General features: G+C 44.8%; 1 protein-coding gene across 6 annotated transcripts in view; it reads right to left on the bottom strand.

Moving 5' to 3' along the window:
• The window catches only part of LOC143923394 (uncharacterized), a 372703-nt gene extending 354948 nt beyond the window's left edge, over window positions 1-17755 (bottom strand). For 3 of the 6 annotated variants that reach the window (XM_077447046.1, XM_077447047.1, XM_077447050.1), the window contains exons 1-3: window positions 17446-17749; window positions 11412-11547; window positions 6250-6287 (exon numbers count right to left, since the gene is read on the bottom strand). In XM_077447046.1, the coding sequence (XP_077303172.1) occupies window positions 6250-6287; window positions 11412-11532 (159 nt within the window). In that variant the 5' untranslated portion in view covers window positions 11533-11547; window positions 17446-17749. Of the gene's footprint in view, window positions 1-6249; window positions 6288-11411; window positions 11548-17445 lie in introns of all 6 variants that reach the window. The other 3 variants (XM_077447048.1, XM_077447051.1, XM_077447049.1) reach the window with 2 other exon arrangements.
• Between the last annotated feature and the right edge of the window lie 3453 nt (window positions 17756-21208).

Below are 21208 nucleotides of genomic sequence, written 5' to 3'. Positions count from 1 at the left end.
ACAGCGAAAAACATTGGAAAACAAAATTGGTAAAGAGCGGAAAACAACGGAAAAACAACGGAAAATGCCGTTCTGCGCATGTGCGTCCGAATTATGAATAAAAGCGACTTAAGAACAAACAGGCAGTCCCTAACCTGTTCGTAACGCGGGGACTGCCTGTAGGCCCAGGGCCATTTTTTAAGGCAAGGCAAAAGGGGCAGCTGCCCTGGGCCCTGTCATTGTTGTGGGGCCCAAAGCAGCTGCCTTATACTTGCCAACTATCCTGGTTTAAATTCCCTCGTCTCTTGAGGTTTTAGTCCTGTGCTGTGTCCCAATATCTCAGTGTGAAGTGCTGCTACTAATGCTGCCCAGCTCTGCTCTATTGTTGTGTACATATGACTCACCTGCAGACCCTGTGTTTACATGTAAATTACCGGCATTCATATGTAAATAGCGATGGCCCTCTCAGGTCATATTCACAGTAATCTCTAGCAACCAATCAACAAGCAGAAATCATGTGCTGTAACCTCTAGCAACTAATCAGTGTGCTGGAACCTCTAGCAACCAGTCAGTGAGTGGTAATGCTACACTGTAACCTCTGGCAACCATGGAAATAGCTGCATTATCTGATTCAGTAAACTGATTTTGTGTCTAGCTGCTATTTATTGTATGTCTCAGAGCAAGTGGAGAGCGAATCTGCATGGGGGGGGGGGGGGGGGGGGGCAAGAAAAGTTTTGCCCAGGGTCCAATCAATATTAAAGATGGCCCTGTGTAGGCTTACAATAAGGCTTACCTATAGGTGATGCATATACCTCCTAAACGTGTGCCGTTTAGGAGATAATTACTGTGATATCGCCACCCAGGCCATTCATTCAGAGTCCTGTGCCGTAAACAGCAGCTCCCACGCGCACGTGCGGGAGTGACTTCATCACAGCTTCGGCCACTCAAACAGCCAGAGTCTGCGAAAGAAGACCGGGTAAATAGGGAAGCCCTGTCAGCGGTGACAGCTCAGCGTTGGAAGGGCTTTGTTCTAAGGTAACTTATGTGCTAGTATGTGATGCATTTTATCACATTATAACGTTGTCTTAAAGGGGTTATAAAGTTGCATTTTTTATTTTCTAAATAGGTTCGTTTAAGCTAGTGCATTGTTGGTTTACTTACCTTTTCCTTCGATTTCCCTTCTAAATTATTATTTTTTCTTTGTTTACTTTGTCTGAATTTCTCACTTCCTGTTCCTCCTCAGTAAGCTGTTCTGGCTGACTAAACACCGCTCGGATGATGGTGTGAAGTTTACTGAGGAGAAACAGGAAGTGAGAAATTCAGACAAAGAAAAAAAACATTTAGAAGGGAAATCGAAGGAAAAGGTAAGTGAACCAACAATGCACTAGCTTAAAGGAACCTATTTAGAAAATAAAAAACGAACCTTTACAACCCCTTTAAAGGTTAACAAAAAAATTGCCAGCAGTTTACTACTGCTTGAATGTTGCCTAGAATGTAATATATCCACTTCCATCATTTTTTTCAAATAGATTGGGCACTGTTAATTGTATAACTGAAATTATAACTTAAATTATTTATTTAAATTATAACTGTATAATTTTACAAACATTTGTTGGTTCATTGTGGTTATAGAAATCACACCTTGGCTTATAATGAACATGTAGACTTCAATTAACAGGTTGCCGACCAAATACAATACATATACAATGGCAAGTTGGCTTCCCTGCGCAGCACCGGTGACCCGCTCCCACTGTGATTGAACAGAGCAGGGGGCCAATCAGCGGATCCGGCAGTCCTTAGGTCCACTGGGACCCGCCGATCATTTCCGAGAAAGACAGAACTGCGGTCTGCCGATGTACACAAGACAGATGACCATTCTGTGAGAAGGGGGATGTAGAAATCCTGTGTTTCTTGCTAAGCAGTAACCCAGATCTCTGCCTTCTCACAGTAAAAGGACCTCCCCCACAGTTAGTAAGCACTCCCTAGGAACACATTTAACCCTTTGATCACCCCTGATGTTAACCCCTTTCCAGTGTCAATAGTGCAGTGACAGTGCATTTTTTTAGAACTGATAACTGTATTGGTGTCGCTGGTCCCTAAAAAAAGTGTCAAAAGTGTCAGTAATGCCGCGTACATGCGACCAGACTTTCCGGCAGACTTGGTCCGGTGAACCGGAATCCGTAGGACAATTCAATTGTGTGTGGGCTCCAGCGGACTTTTTTTTCCCAAAAGTCAGAAGGACCTAGAAATAAAACATCTTTCAAATCTATCCGACAGACTCAAGTCCGACAGACTAAAAATTGGGAAAACCGTTCATCTGTGTGCTGGTCTGACGGACCAAATACGACGCAAGGGCAGCTATTGGCTACTGGCTATTGAACTTCCTTGCTTAGTCCCGTTTATGTCATCACGTTCAAAATGAACGGACTTTCGAACGGACTTAGTCCGCTCATGTGTGGCCAAGTCCGCTCATTCAGAAAGTCAGTCGGACCTCCGCCGAAAGTCCGTCTGGAAGACCGTCGAACCTAGTCTGTTCAAAAGTCCGGTCATGTGTACGCGGCATTAGTGTCCAATATTGCAGTCCCCCTATAAGTCGCTGATTGGCACCATTACTAGTAAAGAATAAAAATTCTGTAAATCTATCCCACAGTTTGTAGACCCTATAATTTTGTGCAAACCAATCAATATACACTTATTGGGTTTTTTTGTTTACCAAAAATATGTAGCAGAATATACATTGGTCTAAATGTATGAAGAAATTTGATTTTTTTCCCATTTTTATCTCAGGAAGGGGGGTAAATCTTCCAGAGCGGTTAATACCTCATTGCAATAGTCCTGTTGTGAGCTTTATCTTATAAGTAAAACTAATTTTTGGAGTGCTGGTGATATTCTATATATATTGCATTATTAACCGCTTGCCGACTGGGCCATAGCCAAAAAATGGCTGCAGCGTGGTCGGATAACTCTAGGAGGGCGTACTATATCCTTCTCCCAGAATCCCAGGGCGTGCACCTGGGAATATCCGTGACCACCATCAACAACCCGGTGCATGCCCGCTTCAGCTCTTCCCCTCTCTGTACTGAGCGGTGCAGTGGAAGAGGAAAGGGGAGAGATCGTTTGCAGTAGTGCTGTGGGCTGGATCTGTAGTGCCCACAGCGCTTATCTGTGCCCATTCCTGCGCTCACCCATCCTGATTAATGCTTATCCATCCCCATCCATGGCTCATCCATCCACAGCTCATCCATCCCCAACCATGGCTCATCCACACCCATCTACGGCTCATCCATCCCAATTCACGGCTCATCCATCCACGGCTCATCCACCCCCATTCACAGATCATCCTTCCATGGCTCACCCATCCTCATCCTCGGCTCATTCATTCCCACCCACGGCTCATACATCCCCACCCACGGCTCTTCCATCACTGTCCACGCTCATCCATCCCTATCCATGGCTCATCCATCCACGGCTCATCCATTCCCATCCATGGCTCATTCATTCTCATCCGTGGCTCATCTATCCCCACCCTGGGCTCATCTATCCTCATTCATGGCTCATCTATCCCCATCCACGGCTCATCCATCCATGGCTCATCCATTCCCATCCATGGCTCATTCATTCTCATCCGTGGCTCATCTATCCTCATACATGGCTCATTCATTCTCATCCATGGCTCATCCATCCCCACCCATGGCTCATCCATCATAATCCATACTCATCCATCCCCATCCATGGGTCATCCATCCACGGCTCATCCATTCTTATCCATGGCTCATCCATCATCCACAGCTCATCCATCCATGGCTCATCCATGCCCATCCATCTCCATACATGGCTCATCCATCCCGATTCCATGGCTCATTCATCCCCATCCATCCATCCATGGCTCTTTTATGCCTCATCCATGCTCATCCATACCACATCAGTTATCATCCATGCTCATCCATACCACTACAGTGCCTCACAAAAGTATAATAGGTAGTCAAATTAGATTTGAAATGTATGTCCCTAGAACACCTGATGGTGCTCCCTGCATGTTGGGCCTCTGTATGTGGCCAAGCTGTGTTAAAGTCTCCTGACCAAGTCAGCTTTGTACCCAGCAAACAAGCCTCAGACGGAACTAGACGTCTCATTGACTTAATCCAATGGGTGAAACACAACCAAACGCCTTCTCTCTTCCTATCTTTAGATGCAGAGAAGGCGTTTGATAGGGTACACTGGAAATACATAAAAAAAAGTACTGTGCAAGTTTGGACTGTCAGGGAACATTCTTACGGCTATACTAAATCTATACTCCTCCCAAAGTGCTTGAGTCTGGACATCAGTGATAACATCCAAACTGTTCAAAATCACTAATGACACAAGGCAAGGGTGCCCACTTTCACCCTTGATTTTTTCCATGGTAATGGAACCACTTGCACAATCCATCAGGTCCACGTCAACAATATTGGGCGTCAAAATAGGGGATGTTGAACACAAAATAGGCCTGTACGCGGATGATGTTATCATCACTTTAACAAACCCCAAATTCTCCCTGTCAAGTCTTCAAAAAACCCTAGAACTATTCCGTTCAATCTCTCTCTACAAAATAAACCATGGTAAATTCACAATGCTAAACTTAGGGATAGATCATCAAACCGCACAGATGATAACGAAAGAAACACCCTTCACATGGTCCAAGAGCTTTTCACTCCTGTATTTAGGGATTCACCTTACCTTCCCGAGTAAATCATTGATAAAAGTGAACTATGCCGTGCTCCAAGGAAAGCTTATGCACATAGCCAAAGTGAACTATGCTAATTTCACTGTCTCCTGGGCCGGTAGAATAGCTCAGGTAAAAATGTATCTGCTTCCCCATATTTTGTATATGTTTCGTACAATCCCTCCACCCTTGCTACCCAACCAGATAACACAATTACAAGGGATACTCAATACATTTATCTGGCAACAGAAAAAAACCCAGACTCAAGAAGAACATTCTTTTATCCCCAGTACAAAGTGGAGGGATGGGAGCCCCCAACATCCAGGCTTACTACAAGGCAGTGGTACTGGATCAATTAAGAGAATGGTGGTCATCCACCTCTAACAAGACATGGATCCAAAATTGTATCCGAGGCTCTTAAAGCAAACCTGAAACATACCCTGATGGCTGCCCTACTCAATTTGAAACCGCAACATCACTTTCTGCAATCTGTAATGGCGGCTCTACGGGTGTGGACAGCCTCCACACAACAAGCCACAGGAATACCCAGATCTATCCTTTCTAAACTCCCCATCCAAGCATTGGAACTTATATCACCAGACTTGCCCCTCAAATCCTGGATACAGAATGGACTTACCAACCTAGGACAGTTAATGTCCACATCAGGGCTCCATCCATTCTCAGAGCTGCAAAATATATTCAATATCCCTACCACGACTTTTTTCTTATACCTACGACTTCGATCTCTCATCTCCTCACTAAATTTCATAGATGACAATGCTCCAATGGCCAAAAAATATCCCCCAATTTTTTTTTAAAAAAACACATTTTTTCCTCAGTTTAGGCCGATACGTATTCTTCTATATATTTTTGGTAAAAAAATAAGTGTATATTGATTGGTTTGTGCAAAAGTTATAGTATCTACAAAATAGGGGATAGATCTATGGCATTTTTATTATATATTTATTTTTTTACTAGTAATGGCCGTGATCTGTGATTTTTATCAGGACTGTGATATTGCGGTGGATAAATTGGACACTTTTGACACATTTTTGGGACCATTGACATTTATAGAGCAATCAGTGCTATAAAAATTCACTGATTACTGTATAAATGTCACTGGCAGGGAAGGGGTTAACATTAGGGGGTGATCGAGGGGTTAAATGTGTTACCTATGTGTGTGTTCTAACTGTAGGGGGGATGGGACTGTCTAGTAGGAGAGATAGATTGGTGTTCACATGATCTGTCTCTACTGCCCTGAAAGAACTGGGATCTGTGTGTCGTGAGCGATCGCGGGTGCCCGGTGTCACGAGCATTGCGCCCTTAGTGGTCAAAAGGAAAAGCGACGTAAGGTAACGTCGATTTGCCCAGCCAAGCCAACCTGCCGCAGTAAAACTGCGGTGGCTGATCGGCAAGTGGTTAAGATGTGACGCCAACCCACTATAAGGTGTTGAAATACTGCTTTGAAGGAATCAATCTCATCTCTTATAATCAACAAGGCAAATCTACCTTTTCTGTTGCCTGAAATAAAAGCAAAGCAGGGTCAACTCTCTACAAATGTTACTTACCTGAGGTTGCTCTGTGTTGGAAGAACTGGGAGAACTTTCTATATAAAAAACACAGGTATGACATTAACGGTTATATATACTTTTGTAACATACAACACATTATTACAGTCTATAAATAAATAATCAACATGTTTGTGGGTGTTTCTTTGTGGAGGTGATGGTTTGGAGACATGAGGATGCCTAGATCTTTCCAGATCTGAGATGTTGGAAAGTGGTGGCTGGTAACCTGGAACAGCATGATATCACATGGAGGGAGAGGTTAGGAGATAGAAGGAGAAGAAGACAGAAACTCCAGGAAAGAAACGGTACATTATACTTAAAATATTCCTCTTTCCATGCAGCAGCATGTTTTGGAGTACAGAACTCATTTTGGGACTTCAAGCAATGCTGGGCAAGAAACATATGAGAACAAGATTGCCCTCCCTCCTATGAGAACTCCTCATGCTGCATACACACGATCAGACTATCCGGCGGACTTAGTCCGGCGGAGGTCCGCCGGACTTTCCGAATGATCGGACCTGCCCACACACGTCAAGCCACCAGACTATGGTTGGGTTCCGCCGGACTTTTGAAATGAACGGACTTGCCCACACACGTAGTAAAGTCCGTTCATTTTGAACGTGGCTCCAGGCAGACGGAACTAGTGAAGGAAGTCAATGTTGCCGCCTCCATCGGTGAGATTGACACCTCGCGAGCCTCGTCACCTGGATTTAAAGGGGGAAGTCCTACGCCGAAAAAAGAGCGTGGGGGTCCCCCCAAAGTCCATAGTAGACCCTTATCTGAGCATGCAGCCCGGCCAGTCAGGAAAGAGGGTGGGGATGAGCGAGCGCCCCCCCCCCCCACCGAGCTGAACCAGGCCACATGCCCTCAACATGAGGGGGTGCTTTGGGGAAGGGCGCCCCCCCTGCGGCCCCCCACCCAAAAGCATCTTGTCCCCATGTTGATGAGGACAAGGGCCTCTTCCCAACAACCCTGGCCATTGGTTGTCGGGGTCTGCGGGTGGGGGGGTTATCAGAATCCGGGAGCCCCCTTTAATAAGGGGGCCTCCAGATTCTGGCCCCCCACCCTATGTGAATGTGTATGGGGTACGATGTACCCATACCCATTCACCTGGGGAAAAAAGTGTACATAAAAAAAAACACAACACAGGTTTTTAAAATACTTTATTAGACAGCTCTTTTGCTAGCTCTTTTACTAGCGGAGGAGCTCGGCTTTCTCCTTTGTTGTCGCGGCCGTCCGGGGGTCTTCTTCCGACTTCGGGGGTCTTGTCCTGCTCTTCGGTTCTTCTTGCCGGGCCTCCACTTTCTTCTTCCAGCTCTTTAGCTAGTGCTGGCCCGGCTCTTGTCGCTGTTGCCGCCGCCTTCTTCTTCTCTTCTACTTCTTCTCCTCTTCTTTTTCCTTCCGATGTTGACACGATGCTCTCTCCAGCCTTAATGGCAGGGACGCGTTGTGAGGCGACTTATATGCATCATCCGGGACTGTGACATCATACGGGGCGGGTCACCATGTGACATCACCCGGTGACCCCCCCCTTATACCCATATAAATCGCTGCACAACCTGTCCCTGCCATTACGGCCGGAGAGAGCATCGTGTCAACATTGGAAGGGAGAAGAAGAAGTAGAAGAAGGAGAAGAAGCAGAAGAAGAAGGCGAAGAAGGTGGCGATGACGGCGGTGACAGCGACAAGACCGGGCCAACGCTAGTTAAAGAGCTGGAAGAAGATAGCGGAGGCCTGGCAAGAAGAACCGAAGAGCAGCACAAGATCCTGAAGTTGGAAGAAGACCCCCGAAGTCGGAAAAGAAGACCCCCGGATGGTGGCGACGACGAAGAAGAAAGCCGGGCTCCTCCGCTAGTAAAAGAGCTATCAAAAAAGCAGAAGATAGTGGAAGAGCCTGGCGGAGCTGTCTAATAAAGTACTTTAAAAACCTGTGTTGTGTTTTTTTTATGCACACATTTTTCCCCAGGTGAATGGGTAGGGGTACATCGTAGCCCATACTCATTCACATAGGGTGGGGGGCCGGAATCTGGGGGCCCCCTGATTCTGATAAGCCCCCCGCCTGCAGACCCCAACAACCAACGGCCAGGGTTGTCGGGAAGAGGCCCTTGTCCTCATCAACATGGGGACAAGGTGCTTTGAGGTGGGGGGCCGCACCCCTGGTACGGCTCAGGAGGGGGGCTCACTCGTCCCTACCCCCTTTCCTGACCGGCCGGGCTGCGTGCTCGGATAAGGGACTTTGGGGGGACCCCACGCCGTTTTTTTGGTATAGGGGTTCCCCTTTAAATCCATACCAGGTGACGGGGCTCACGAAGTGTCAATCTCGCCGATGGAGGCGGCGACATTGACTTCATTTGCTAGTTCCGTCTACCTGGAGCCACGTTCAAAATGAACTGACTTTTCCCCGTGTGTGGGCAAGTCCGTTAATTTCAAATGTCCGGCGGACTAGCACACAGACGGGCAGATTGTCCACCGGACTGCCGAGTCTGGTGGACAATTTTGAGTCAAGACTTCTTTCTAAGTCCACTATTGGGAACAAAAAGTCCACCGGAGCCCACACACAGGCGGATTGTCTGGCGGACTTGGTCCAGCGGATAGTCCGATCATGTGTACGCGGCATCAGTGTAGTAATGATGAAGGCACCACTGAAGATTGACCGACATACAAGTTTTCCTTTTCCCTCCCACTTTCAGCTTTGTTAAAGAGCTGCCATACTAAGACCCTTTTATCAAATATTCAAGGATCTAGCTCTAGCTCCTTGCTCCACCTCTAGATGACGGATGTCCTAAACCTTTACCACGATATCTAAAACTAAAACAAAATGTGTTGGCTGCACATATACAGAGGAGACAAACTGGAGGAAAAGGGGCATTTTTATTGTACAACGAATAAAAAAAAATCATAAAATAAAGTCTCAACCATGACTGCAAGATTGGATAGCCACTACCCGTACGTAGCTGGACTTCGAGTGGTTATATGGGGATGATGCCCACAGCTGCAGGCATTAGCGTTTTTTAGAGACGAAACTTGGCTCTGTTGCAAAAGCAATCCTAACGGCTAAGAAGCCACATTGCTTTCTCAGGTTCTTCCACCCCACCGGGAGAACCAAGCGATCAGCCGACGCATCTGCCGGCTGGTTAGAGAGTCAAACAAAGTCTGGATCGGCTTTGGACTATCTGCTATGGTCACCTAGAAGTGATGACCCTCCATCACTTATCAAGTGCGTAATTTTAACAAATTCAAAAACACTGATCTTGAGGTTTTAAATGCTTTCAAAAGCAGTGGAGGGATTTGGGGGTCCTATAGGCCCTAGATCCCTCCATAAAGAGTACCTGCCACATTTCTGTCACAAAGATGTTTACATGCCTTGTGATAGCGATACAAGTGTTAAAAATACATAAATCAATAAACAAAAAAAAGCAACAGTGTTACATAAAAAAAAAAAATGAAAAAAAAATGGAAAGTGCTCCTTTCCCAAAATGATTGCGAGCAAAAGCGAACGCACATGTCGCTCCCGCATGCAAGCAAACAGCGATCGTTCCAACACACGTGAGGTATCGCCACAAACATCAGATCATGGGTAGTAATTCTAGCATTAGACCTCCTCTGTAAATCTGAACTGGTAACCTGCAAAGGCTTTGCCTATGGGCGTGCGCAATTTTAAAGCGTGATGTGTTTGGTATCTATTTACTCGGTGTTACATTGTTTTTCACATTAAAAAAAAATATTTGGTTATATATTGTGTTTTTTTTGCATTAAAATTGATAAAACATTAACCCCCACCCCCAAAAAATATTGCGCTTGAAAAACCGTTGTGCAAATATCGTGTGATATAAAAAAAGATATATAGAACTCACCAATTTATTCTCTAGAGCAGTGATTCTCAACCAGGGTTCCTCCAGGGTTCCTTCAGGGTTCCTTCAGCATTGGGCAATTTCTGCCTCTCAGATAAGTTCCCACTGACACCATTGATCTTTTTAACTATCTGTAAGGAGGTAATTCTTCCCAATGACCACAAGTATAAGGACCATTCCTCCCACTGACCATCACACTAATGTATCATGGGTTATAGATTTCTAATTTTTAGCAAGGGTTCCCTGAGACCTGAGAACTATTTCAAGGGTTCCTCTGTGTTGAAAAGGAAAAGGTTGAGAAAGGCTGCTCTAGAGCTTCTGCTTTAAAAAAAATAAATAATAATAATATATATATATATATATATATATATATATATATATATATATATATATATATATATATATATATATATATATATATATATGTTTGGGGGTTTAAAGTAGTGTTCCACCCAAAAACAAAACATGCATGAATGTGCCTAAAAAAAAAAAAAAACACATTTGGAAAAAAAATGTTTTTTTTTTACTCACCTCTAAATGGCTGTTTCTAGGGGGTCCCTCGTAGTCTGCCTTCTTCAGTGCCTGGGCTCTTGACGTCACTTCCCTTCAGTGCTGGAAGGGCTCAGCTCTGCCCCCTCTGTCTTGTCAATCATCTGGGACACATGACAGGTCCCAGATGATTGCGCGGCCAATCACGGCGTATGGCGTCGCTCGCGCATGCGCAGTGGGTGCCCCGCTGTGCCCACAGTTACAATGCCGGCGCCGCTGAACGGAGGGGGAGACGAACAGGGCTTCTATCCCCTGCATCCCTGGACCCTGGGACAGGTAAGTGTCCAATTATTAAAAGTCAGTAGCGGCAGTTTTTGCAGATGCTGACCTTTACGTATTTTTTTTTATAATGGGAACACCAATTTAAGTAATTTTCTAGCAAACAAATACTGACTGTTACATGTGAACAAAAAGCGCCAGAAAAGGCCCAGATTGGAAGTGGGTAGAAAAACACGTCGGTTGACCCAGATCATGATATCTGGATGAAATGAACAAGGATAGGAGGATACAAATCAAGAAATGTTGGACTGTGGTCCTGGTAGAAGCTCCTAAAGGAAGCCATGACCTTTAATAAGTTGCTGCACCATTGATGGCAATAATATTAACAATGGGCTTAAACTTGCAGGGAACAGAGAAAAACAAATACGGTTTAAAAAATGTCTACAATGCTTTAACCAACATTTCCACATTTGGTAATATGAAAATAATTGTGTAGAAGGACAATAAAAGCTGGACAGAATCATTAACAGTCCATAGAACTTACTTTGTGTCTTTTCCGTGATGTTTATTATCTGAGGCTTAGGAAATCTCAGGGGCTGCGCCATTGTGGAAATTCTGTTGCTAGTAATTGAACTCGTGGTCTGAAATTGCTCTGGATGGTGCATTCAATAGTAATATTTCTAAAGCAAGAAAAAATAAAGAAACCAGGAGATGAAGCTGTCAAGGTGGTGTTTTCAAACAAGATATATAATTGAGCTTCGAAAAAACTCCTTGTTCTCAAATAAACACATGGACAAACCAAAGCTTAAAAAGACCTGCAATCCATTGATCACTCACTATATCCAGCAAGATGTTGATTGCTCGTTATTGACGATTTGACACCCCCTACATACAGTAGGTGTGTGCAGCCTATTGCATTAGGATGTGCACCCCAAAGCTCACGCATGCATGCATTCATGTGTATGTATGTGCACTGACTACACCAGTGATGGCGAACCTTGGCACCCCAGATGTTTTGGAACTACATTTCCCATGATGCTCATGCACTCTGCAGTGTACTTGAGCATCATGGGAAATGTAGTTCCAAAACATCTGGGGTGCCAAGGTTCACCATCACTGGACTACACTGTGCTCAACCCAGCCAGCTTACCTTCTCTTGGTAGGCTGGAGTCCATCCCACAATGTAGGCTGTGTTTACTCCTCCCTCTCCCTCCCGCTCTAGCTGCTGGCACCGCTTGTTGCAAAGTCAAATAAGTCACGTTGGGAAAGGGGTGGGCACAGTGTCGTTCCCAAGGAGGCAACAGAGATGCGGAGCAACTGTAGCCTTGGCCTTTTTACAGACACTGCATGATTGGCAACCTTGGTGAATAGGGTGTGCCCAGGCACACCTGGCATACCTCCTGTGCACACCTATGATCACCTAGTTTAAGCAATTCCTGGATGCCCCAAGGTTTCAGGGGGTTTTCTCTTGGTTCCAAAGTTATCTCCTATCCTTCCTTAAGTCCCACACCACATATAAATTTTTCTTGCTTCTTCCCTACCATTCTCTCTTCTCTTGCTCTAATATCTATACTCATTGCCACCTTCTTGTACTTAAGAAGATGACAATGACCTGGTAGTTGTGTCACCTTAAAGTGGTTCTAAAGGCTGAAGGTTTTTTTTTACCTTCATGTCTTCTATGCATGAAGGTAAAGAACCTTCTGTGTGCAGTGTCCCCCCTCCCCCCAACCACAGCTGGCACAAACATTGCCTGAGCTTCCTCTGATCCAGTGATGTTCAGCCTCGGCTGTCTCGGGACTCTCCCTCCTCATTGGCTGAGACAGCAGCTGGAGTGTCCATTGGTTCCCACTGCTGCCAATCACAGCCAGTGAGGCAATGAGGAGTGATAAGGGAGGCCGGGGCCAAGCCTCATCTCTATGTGTCTTATGGACGCATAGGGCAGTGGCCCAGGAGCGAGCACGCAGCCGTGCACCTAGGGCAAGAGACTTTCTCTGGGGGCACTGCTTGAGGGGGAGGAGCCAGGAGCACCTGAGAAAGACCTGAAAAGAAGAGGATCCGGGCTTCTCTGTGAAAAACCATAACACAGACCAGGTAAGTATAACATGTTCATTATTAAAAAAAAAAAAAGGTTTTAATATTACTTTAATCATTATTAATTATTGTACCATTGATAATAGGACTGATGTGGGTACATTATGACTTTGGGTAATGAAGCTGATGGTTTATGATCATAGTTTGGACCAATGTCATGCCTCTTGAGCTGGCCATACATGGATCAAAATTTGACTAAGTCAGCAGGGACTGACTGAATTTCGATTGAGGTATCTCAACTGCAGTTGAACACAACTTTTGCTCTGTGTAATGGTTTTGCACAGACCAACCCCAATCCTCCTCTTCTCAGGTCCCCCCCCCCGCCGATGCTCCAGGCCCCTTCCCCTGCCGAGTGCCCCCAAAGCAAGGGGCACTCATGCATGCTCTCTCCCAAGGCAGCCCTGTGAGTCCATTGACAAAAAGAGCATGATTTGGCCGCACCCTTCTCTCTTTCCTCACTGGCTCTGATTAACAGTAGGGATGAGCCGAACACCCCCCGGTTCGGTTCGCACCAGAACTTTCGACGGACCCCACGTTCGTTACGAACGTTAGAACCCCATTGAAGTCTATGGGACTCGAACATTCGAAATGGAAAGTCCTAATTTTAACGGCTAATATGCAAGATACTGTCCTAAAAAGGGTTTGGGGACCTGGCTCCTGCCCCAGGGGACATGGGTCAATGCAAAAAAAAGTTTTAAAAACAGCCGTTTTGGCGGGAGCACTGATTTTAATGACGATTAAAGTGAAAAAAAAAGTGAAATATTCCTTTAAATATGGTGCATGGGGGGTGTCTGTAGTATGCCTGTGAAGTGCCACGTGTTTCCCGTGTTTAGAACAGTCCCTGCACAAAATGACATTAAACGGAAATAACACCATTTAAAACTGCTTGCGGTTTTAATGTTATATCTGGTTCCTGCAATATGGTTGAAAATCATTGAGAAAAATGGCATGGGTAGCCCTCCCTGCCCATTACCAGCCTATTTGGGTCTTGTACGCATATTAAGGCGAAACCCTGTACCCATATTAAAAAAAGGAAATGCGTGTGGCCCCCAGGCCCTATATACTCAGAACAGCAGTATACAGGCGGTGCAAACAAGACAGGGACTGTGTAGGTTTGTTGTGTTAAGTTGAATCTGTTTGTAATTTTCAACTGGTACATTTTTAAAGTGTAGCTCCAGTCAAAAAAACTATTTTTAAGCTTTTTGGAAAACATAGGGAAGGGTTATCACCCCTGTATAATTTGTTTTGTCGTCCATCTTTTTTCATCTTACTTGCTGCTGTCTCCTTGCGTTTGCAAGTAGGAGATGTTTGTAAGTTGGATGTTTGAAAGTAAGGGCCTGCCCTATATGCTCTGCAGAAATGGCGGAACAAGGTGTTGGTTTTGCCACAACATTGTAAGCCCTCAAAGTGACTCTTGGTGGGCGCTGGAGCGCCCTGCTGTGAACGATTATATCAAGAATTGTAATTACATGCCATTGTTGAACAGTGGTAGAAAAATTGACCTTTGGTGGTTGTGGTGCTGGTGCCACAACACTATAAGTCCTCACCGTTACTCTGGGTGGGCACAGGAAGGGGCCCTCCTGTGAAATATTATATCAAGAATTGTAATTACATGTCCCTGTTAAACAGGGGCAGAAAAATTTGGCCTTAGGCACTGCTGCTGGTGCCACCACACTGCAACCTCTTCCATATACTCTAGTTTTTTTTGCTGGAATTAGCCCTGCTAAAGCATTGCATCAAAAATTGTACTTAAACGCCCCTGTTAAACAGGGGCAGAAAAATTGGGCCTTAGGCTGAGGTGAATATCGCGGTGTATACTGCGGTCAGGGCACGCAGACAATAACCAGAAAACAGCAGAGATAAAGGGGTATATACAGATGTATACTGTGCTGTGCTGGAGGCACACACAACTTCCAATAACTCCTGCAGATGGCAAGTGGGCTCAAATAGAGAACAGCTATGTAGGTGGATATAGCGGTATGTACTGGGTACAGAGCACGCAGACAGCACGCACTATCTCCTAACACTACTGACTGCAAGCTCTATTATTAAAGATAGATCACTAGCTATATAGGTGAGGTGAATATAGTGGTGTATACTGCGGTCAGGGCACAGACAATAACCACTACACAAGAGCAAGATAGGAAATCAGCCGAAAACGATTGGTGTGTAACTGTGTTGAAGGTACACAGAACACCCACTGCTTCAGATGCCAACACACTACACGAGGCCGCCTCAAAGGCGGCCTTATATAGTGTGGGGCGTGCACTACACAGCCTGAGCTATGATTGGCCACAGGCATCCTGCCTGTGGCCAATCATGGCTCTCCTCGCTGCTGGCACTGCGATTGGCCAAGCATGCGGGGTCACAGTGCATGCTTGGCCAATCATGAGCCAGCAATGCACTGCGCCATCGCAGTGAATTGTGGGCCGTGCGCGCCACATGAATTTTGACGCGAACGGACCAAGAGTTCGGATTTCGCCGAACAGACGAACAGCCAATGTTCGAGTCGAACGTACGTTCGACTTGAACACGAAGCTCATCCCTAATTAACAGTATCGGAGGGGAGCCAATGGCTCCTGATTGTACCTCTCTGTCCAAGGAGGAGAGAGATAGCCAAGAGTGCCTCTGCTCTTGTACGCATTGCTGGATCAACATCAGGCTCTGGGGGCTGGGGAGCTGGATTCAGAAGTTTTTTTTTTTACTTTAATGCATAGAATGTTTTAAGGTGCTTTTAGAACCAGTTTAAAGTGGTAGTAAAGTTTGCTTTGTGATTTTTACTATTCAGCAGAGGGCTAAATATTTAAACAAAGAGTGCAGCCACCAGCACAAGGGACACTTCTCATTTAATGTAAGTACGATACCTTGTGCTGATTACAAAAAAAAAAAAAAATCACCCTAAATTAATCCCATTCCCCTATTTGTCCTCCCAGAATCACATGTATCAGTTACCGTCAGGGTTGCTGTTAGAAATCATGGGGTCCCATACAGCATTCCTCATGGGGCCCCCCAAACCCGGCCTCCCTCTCCCCCAGCCCCAAGGTGTAGCTGAACAGCGGCACTGACTTGATCTACCTACACCCTGAAAATGAAACAAAAAAGTCCCTCATCTACCTCCTCATCCACCTCCTGGGTCCCTCTGTTGATGTGATGGGGCCCAGGGAAATGTAATTTAATCCTTGGTAAGTAAGCAGGAGTGGGGTTGTGGTCTAATAAAATCCAATTATTCATTTTGGCAAAACAAAAAAAGCTGCCCTGGCCCCCCCTGTTTAGCTGAGGAGGCCTGGACCCAGTACAACAGGACCAGCTGTACTGCCTTATCAGCAATCCTGGTTACCATTATCCATTTCTATTTAATAAAGAAGAAGGATCAGCCTTTCCAAGTGAGCCTATACCAGTGATGGTGAACCTTGGCACCCCAGATGTTTTGGAACTACATTTCCCATGATGCCCATGCACTCTGAAGTGTAGCTGAGCATCATGGGCAATGTAGTTCCAAAACATCTGGGGTGCCGAGGTTCGCCATCACTGGCCTATACAGTGGAACCTTGGTTTACGAGTAAGGCGGTTAACGAGCATTTTAAAGGACAAGCACCTTCTTTTTTTAAAATCCTGACTCGGTTTGCGAGTGTTGTCTCGCAAAACGTGCAGGATTCAAGCCAATGGGGTGTGCAGTACCGCATTTGGCCAGAGGTGCGGGGGGTGTTCGGAGCCGTTCGGAAATACTCTAAATCACTCAGAAATACCCAGAGACACTAAGAAATACTCCATTCCAGAGTGTTTCCGAGCATTACCCAGGCTTTCCGAGTTCAGCCGAGCTGTCCCTGAGTATTTCCAAGGCTCTCAGTGCCCCCCCCCCACCTCTGGCTACATGCGGTATTGCATGTAATAGAAGTCAATGTGGAACGAATTATCTTTGTTTCTATTGACTTCTATAGGGAAACTCGCTTTGATATGCGAGTGCTTTGGATTACAACCATTCTCCTGGAATGGATTATGCTCGTAATCCAAGGTTCCACTGTACTGGCCTTTTAAATGAAGAGAATAGGATGGGACAAGTAAGATTCTGCCCCCACGGGTAAGTTTCAGGTAATCCCCATAATCCACCTCACCTCCCTCTTCATGAAACTCTCAGACAATTCAGAAGAGTGTACTGATCTGCTGATCTAAAGCTTGTGAACCAATTCGTAGGAGTGGATTGGAAAAGTAGCCACCAGACTTCCCTGGGATAATTATTAGATGAATTGTCACTAGCGACCTGACATGCATACTAATGTACTGCACTAACCATTCCTTATCTCACTATACGATTTGATGTCCTGTTTGCTACATTTGTCATAAATCAGCCATGTTAATGCACAAAGCATTCGTAAAATTATTCAAACTGTAACTTCAAATTCATATAAGTATATGAATATATACCTATAATAATAATAATAATAATAATATAATATGAATATAAATTCATATAAGTAAGTAAATCTTACCTCTCTTGCTGACATGACACCGCTCTTCACACCTTCCCGAATGTGGCCAAAGGTGACATCTCTCCAGTTCATATTTGTGACCACACCTTTGATTTTTCCATAATCACATCTATTAAATTTACTTAACCTATGCAGGATAAGTGATCGTTCCTTGTATCCAACTCTTGGAAACTTATGTGCAAACTTTCCTGTAGGTTTCAACACAAATGGGCTGCCTTGTAAAGTTTGTGCTTCGAGACATTGTACTTTGTAATGTTTATTGTCCTTTTTACAATCTTAGCTGTTTTTCTTTAACTATTCTTCCTTCTTCCTCCTTCCATTGTGGGATGAATTTTAATGACCTTTGATTTACTAATGTAGAAATGTATAAAGAAGAACATCAAACCGATATAATGTACACATCATTTAAAGGTAATACCAAGTACATGTTTCAAACGTTACAAAGATCAGGACTGTAAAAACGTAATATATATATATTTTTTAATATTATTATACAGGATTTATATAGCACCAACAGTTTACAATGTAGGGGAGGGGGGGGGGGGGGGTCAGCACAATTACAATACAGTTCAATGCAGAAGGGACAGGAGGGCCCTGCTTGTGGAGCTTACAATCTAATGGGAGGGGGAGGTGGTACAAAAGGTAATAATTGTGGGTGCTGATCTGATGGAGGTGGCTCGGGTCCAGTTCTTAGTTGTAGTTGGACTAGGCCTCCCTGAATAAAAGAGTTTTCAGGGATCACCTAAAGGCGGAGAAGGTAGGGAGTGGACTGGACATACTGGGGCAGGGAGTTCCAGAGGATAGGAGAGGGTCTGCAGAAGTCCTGAAAGCAATCATAGGAGGAGGTAATAAGAGACCTAGAGAGGAGGAGGTCTTGGGAGGAGTGGAGAGGACGATTTGGGCGATATCTGCAGATGAGGTTGGTGATGTACATGACGTCTGTTATGACGAAACGTGCATCGGGCAGAGGAGATAGCAGTGACGCCAGCACGCCGGCCAGGGCGTAGGACGACTGTACATACTGAGTGCCTGTTTATGTCTTTGGGATTGTGAGTATAATTTTAATAAACAGTTTCTACCCTACTTGGATATTGTGCAATTAGCCTGTCTTCTTCTTTTTGCCATACTCCATGTTACCCTCTTCGAGTACCCTTAATGAGAAGTTTGAATGCTACCACTTAAAAATAACATCAGGGGGGCACTGGAAAAGCAGAGATAACTTATACTCAGAGTGAGGGGAGAGCTCCCTGAGCCGTTTACAGACCTGAATAGGGTCTATCTTTCTGGCAAGAAGCTGATTTTGCTCATCTCGGAGGGGAGCATTTATTGGTGATCACTTACAGACATTTCAAGTGCATGCTCTGAATATCACCTTAAATTGGTTGTGTACCCATTCCGATTACTTTTATTTAAATTGACAATTGCAGGTTTCTAAACTATTTGCGCTATATGAATCTTACCTTGCTTGCCCTGTGTGTATTCTGTATACAGTGTTTCTCGCTAATGACATCACACGCGCATTCACCGTATGCCCTATTTTTCCAGTAGTAGAGACCCTGCCAGAAAAATGCCGGGGCTGCGTCATTTCCTAGTGTCGATGTCAGCCCCGACATCCCGCAATACCTGCTTATAGTTTTTCCATATTGTAAAGAAGCTTGGATACGGCTATTACTGCGCATGAGCAGGATTATGGAGAGGAAAGGCTACTGCGGGTGGAAGTCAATTCCATAGTCGATACCAGATGCGGAAGATCACAGTTACTATGGCACCGGCTAGGATCGAGGATGAGCGTTTCTAATATAAAAGAAAAATTACAGTAATGCCACGTACACACGATCAAATTGTCCGGCGTACTTAGTCCGCCGAAACGCATTTCAGCGGACAATTCGATCGTGTGTGGGCTTCAGCTGACTTTTCCAGCGTAAAGTCCGGCAGACTTAGAAAGTATTTTTGCAGTCCAATCTTTCCGTCCGACTTGGGTTTCAGTGGACAATACGTTCGTGAATATGCTAGTCCGGCGTACTAAGAATGACGCATGCTCAGAAGCAAGTACGAAAAAAGGAAGCTATTGGCTACTGGCTATTGAACTTGCTTTTTCTAGTCCCGTCGTACGTGCTGTACGTCATTGCGCTAGCAAACTCCGGACTTTCCGTGTGTCCGTGTGTGGCCAAGTCCATTCGGTAGAAAGTCGGCCGGACTATCCGCCGGGTTGTTTGCTGGACTAAGTACGCCGGACAATTCGCTCGTGTGTACGCGCCATTAGTATGATTTTTGGACATACTCTCGGTGCCCATTTTATTGTTAATTGATATTTACATTTGAATATTGTTTAAATCTTGTATCTTTGACAGAGCTTAGTACCGCTTTAAGGATTCCTATTGGATGGTCTTATGTCTGTTTGGCACTTTACTTTTTCCATACATGATGGCATCAATATCATGAATTGTTATAATAATAACCTTTTTATGAAATTATGCGTTAGGAATCGATTATTCATCAATAAATGCATTTTAATACATGACGTTTAGTAGTGCAACACTATTTCTTTTTAACCACTTCAGCCCTGGAAGTTTTCACCCCCTTATTACTTTTTCATGATACCTGAATTATGGACCGTTTCTCATCTGTTTTGTTTGTTAGTTTTTTTTTAGAGTGCAATAAAGACTGTTTACTTTTACAGATGGCTGGATTGTGGGGATCCTGGCCTCCCCATATTGCACTCGTTATTTTATTGCTGAATGTAGTTTGCTACTATTTATCCACTTAAGACTTTCTTAAAGGTATGCAGAACTGACACAATTGTTATTTTTTTCCAATTTTTTTTTAAAATGAGAAAGTATTTATGGAACATCATGTTGTATATAGGATACATTGAAAGATTCCATGTCTCAATGTATATTTCAATTATTATTATTATTATTATTATTATTATTATTATTATTATTATTATTATTATTATTATACAGGATTTATATACTGCCAACTGCCAGAGGATATGGGGTGATGGTCACCAACAATCCAGCCTCTCTCTCTCTCCCCCCTCTCGTACCAAGCAATAAAAAATGTATATATATATATTAGGGCTGCGGAAATTTACAATTAATTGCGCAATTAATTGTTAATTTTTTTGATCAATCAAAATTCTTTTGATCGTTAGGCTGCCTACCCTGGGTCCGCTTTGGGCCAAGCTGTGGCTGCAGCGCAGCATTCCCCTGCTCCCTCCTCCTCCGCCTCCACTATATGCCATACACAGTCTGCAGGCATCTCCCGCTGTGTCTCCGAGCTGAGTGTGAAAACTTTGGCCGCGCTGTGAGAAAAATCCCGCCCTCCTCCTAGATCAGCTCGTGTGATAGATGCAGTGTTCTGTCTATCACACAAGCTGATCTAGGAGGAGGGCGGGACTTTTCTCACAGCGCGGCCAAAGTTTTCACACTCAGCTCCAAGACACAACGGGAGATCCCCGCTGACTGTGTAATCCAGGACAGGCACTGACTACAGTGAAGCTGCGATTATGGGCACGGTGAGACTGCATTATGGCACGGTGAGGCTGCCGTTATAGGCATGGTGAGGCTGCGATTATGGGCATGGTGGGACAGCATTATGGTCATGGTGAGGCTGCGATTATAGGCACATCGAGGCTGTGATTATGGCCATGGTGAGACATCATTATGTGCACGGTGAGGCTGCGATTATGGGCACGGTGAGACTGCAATTATGGGCACGGTATGGGCAAGGTGAGACTGCATTATGGGCACGGCAAGGC

This window comes from Lithobates pipiens, unplaced genomic scaffold (genome assembly GCF_037356315.1).
Source record: "Lithobates pipiens isolate NorthernLeopardFrog02 unplaced genomic scaffold, aLitPip1_a1.2 Scaffold_22, whole genome shotgun sequence".
NCBI lineage: Eukaryota > Metazoa > Chordata > Amphibia > Anura > Ranidae > Lithobates > Lithobates pipiens.
This window is presented reverse-complemented; position numbering and strand designations above follow the sequence as displayed.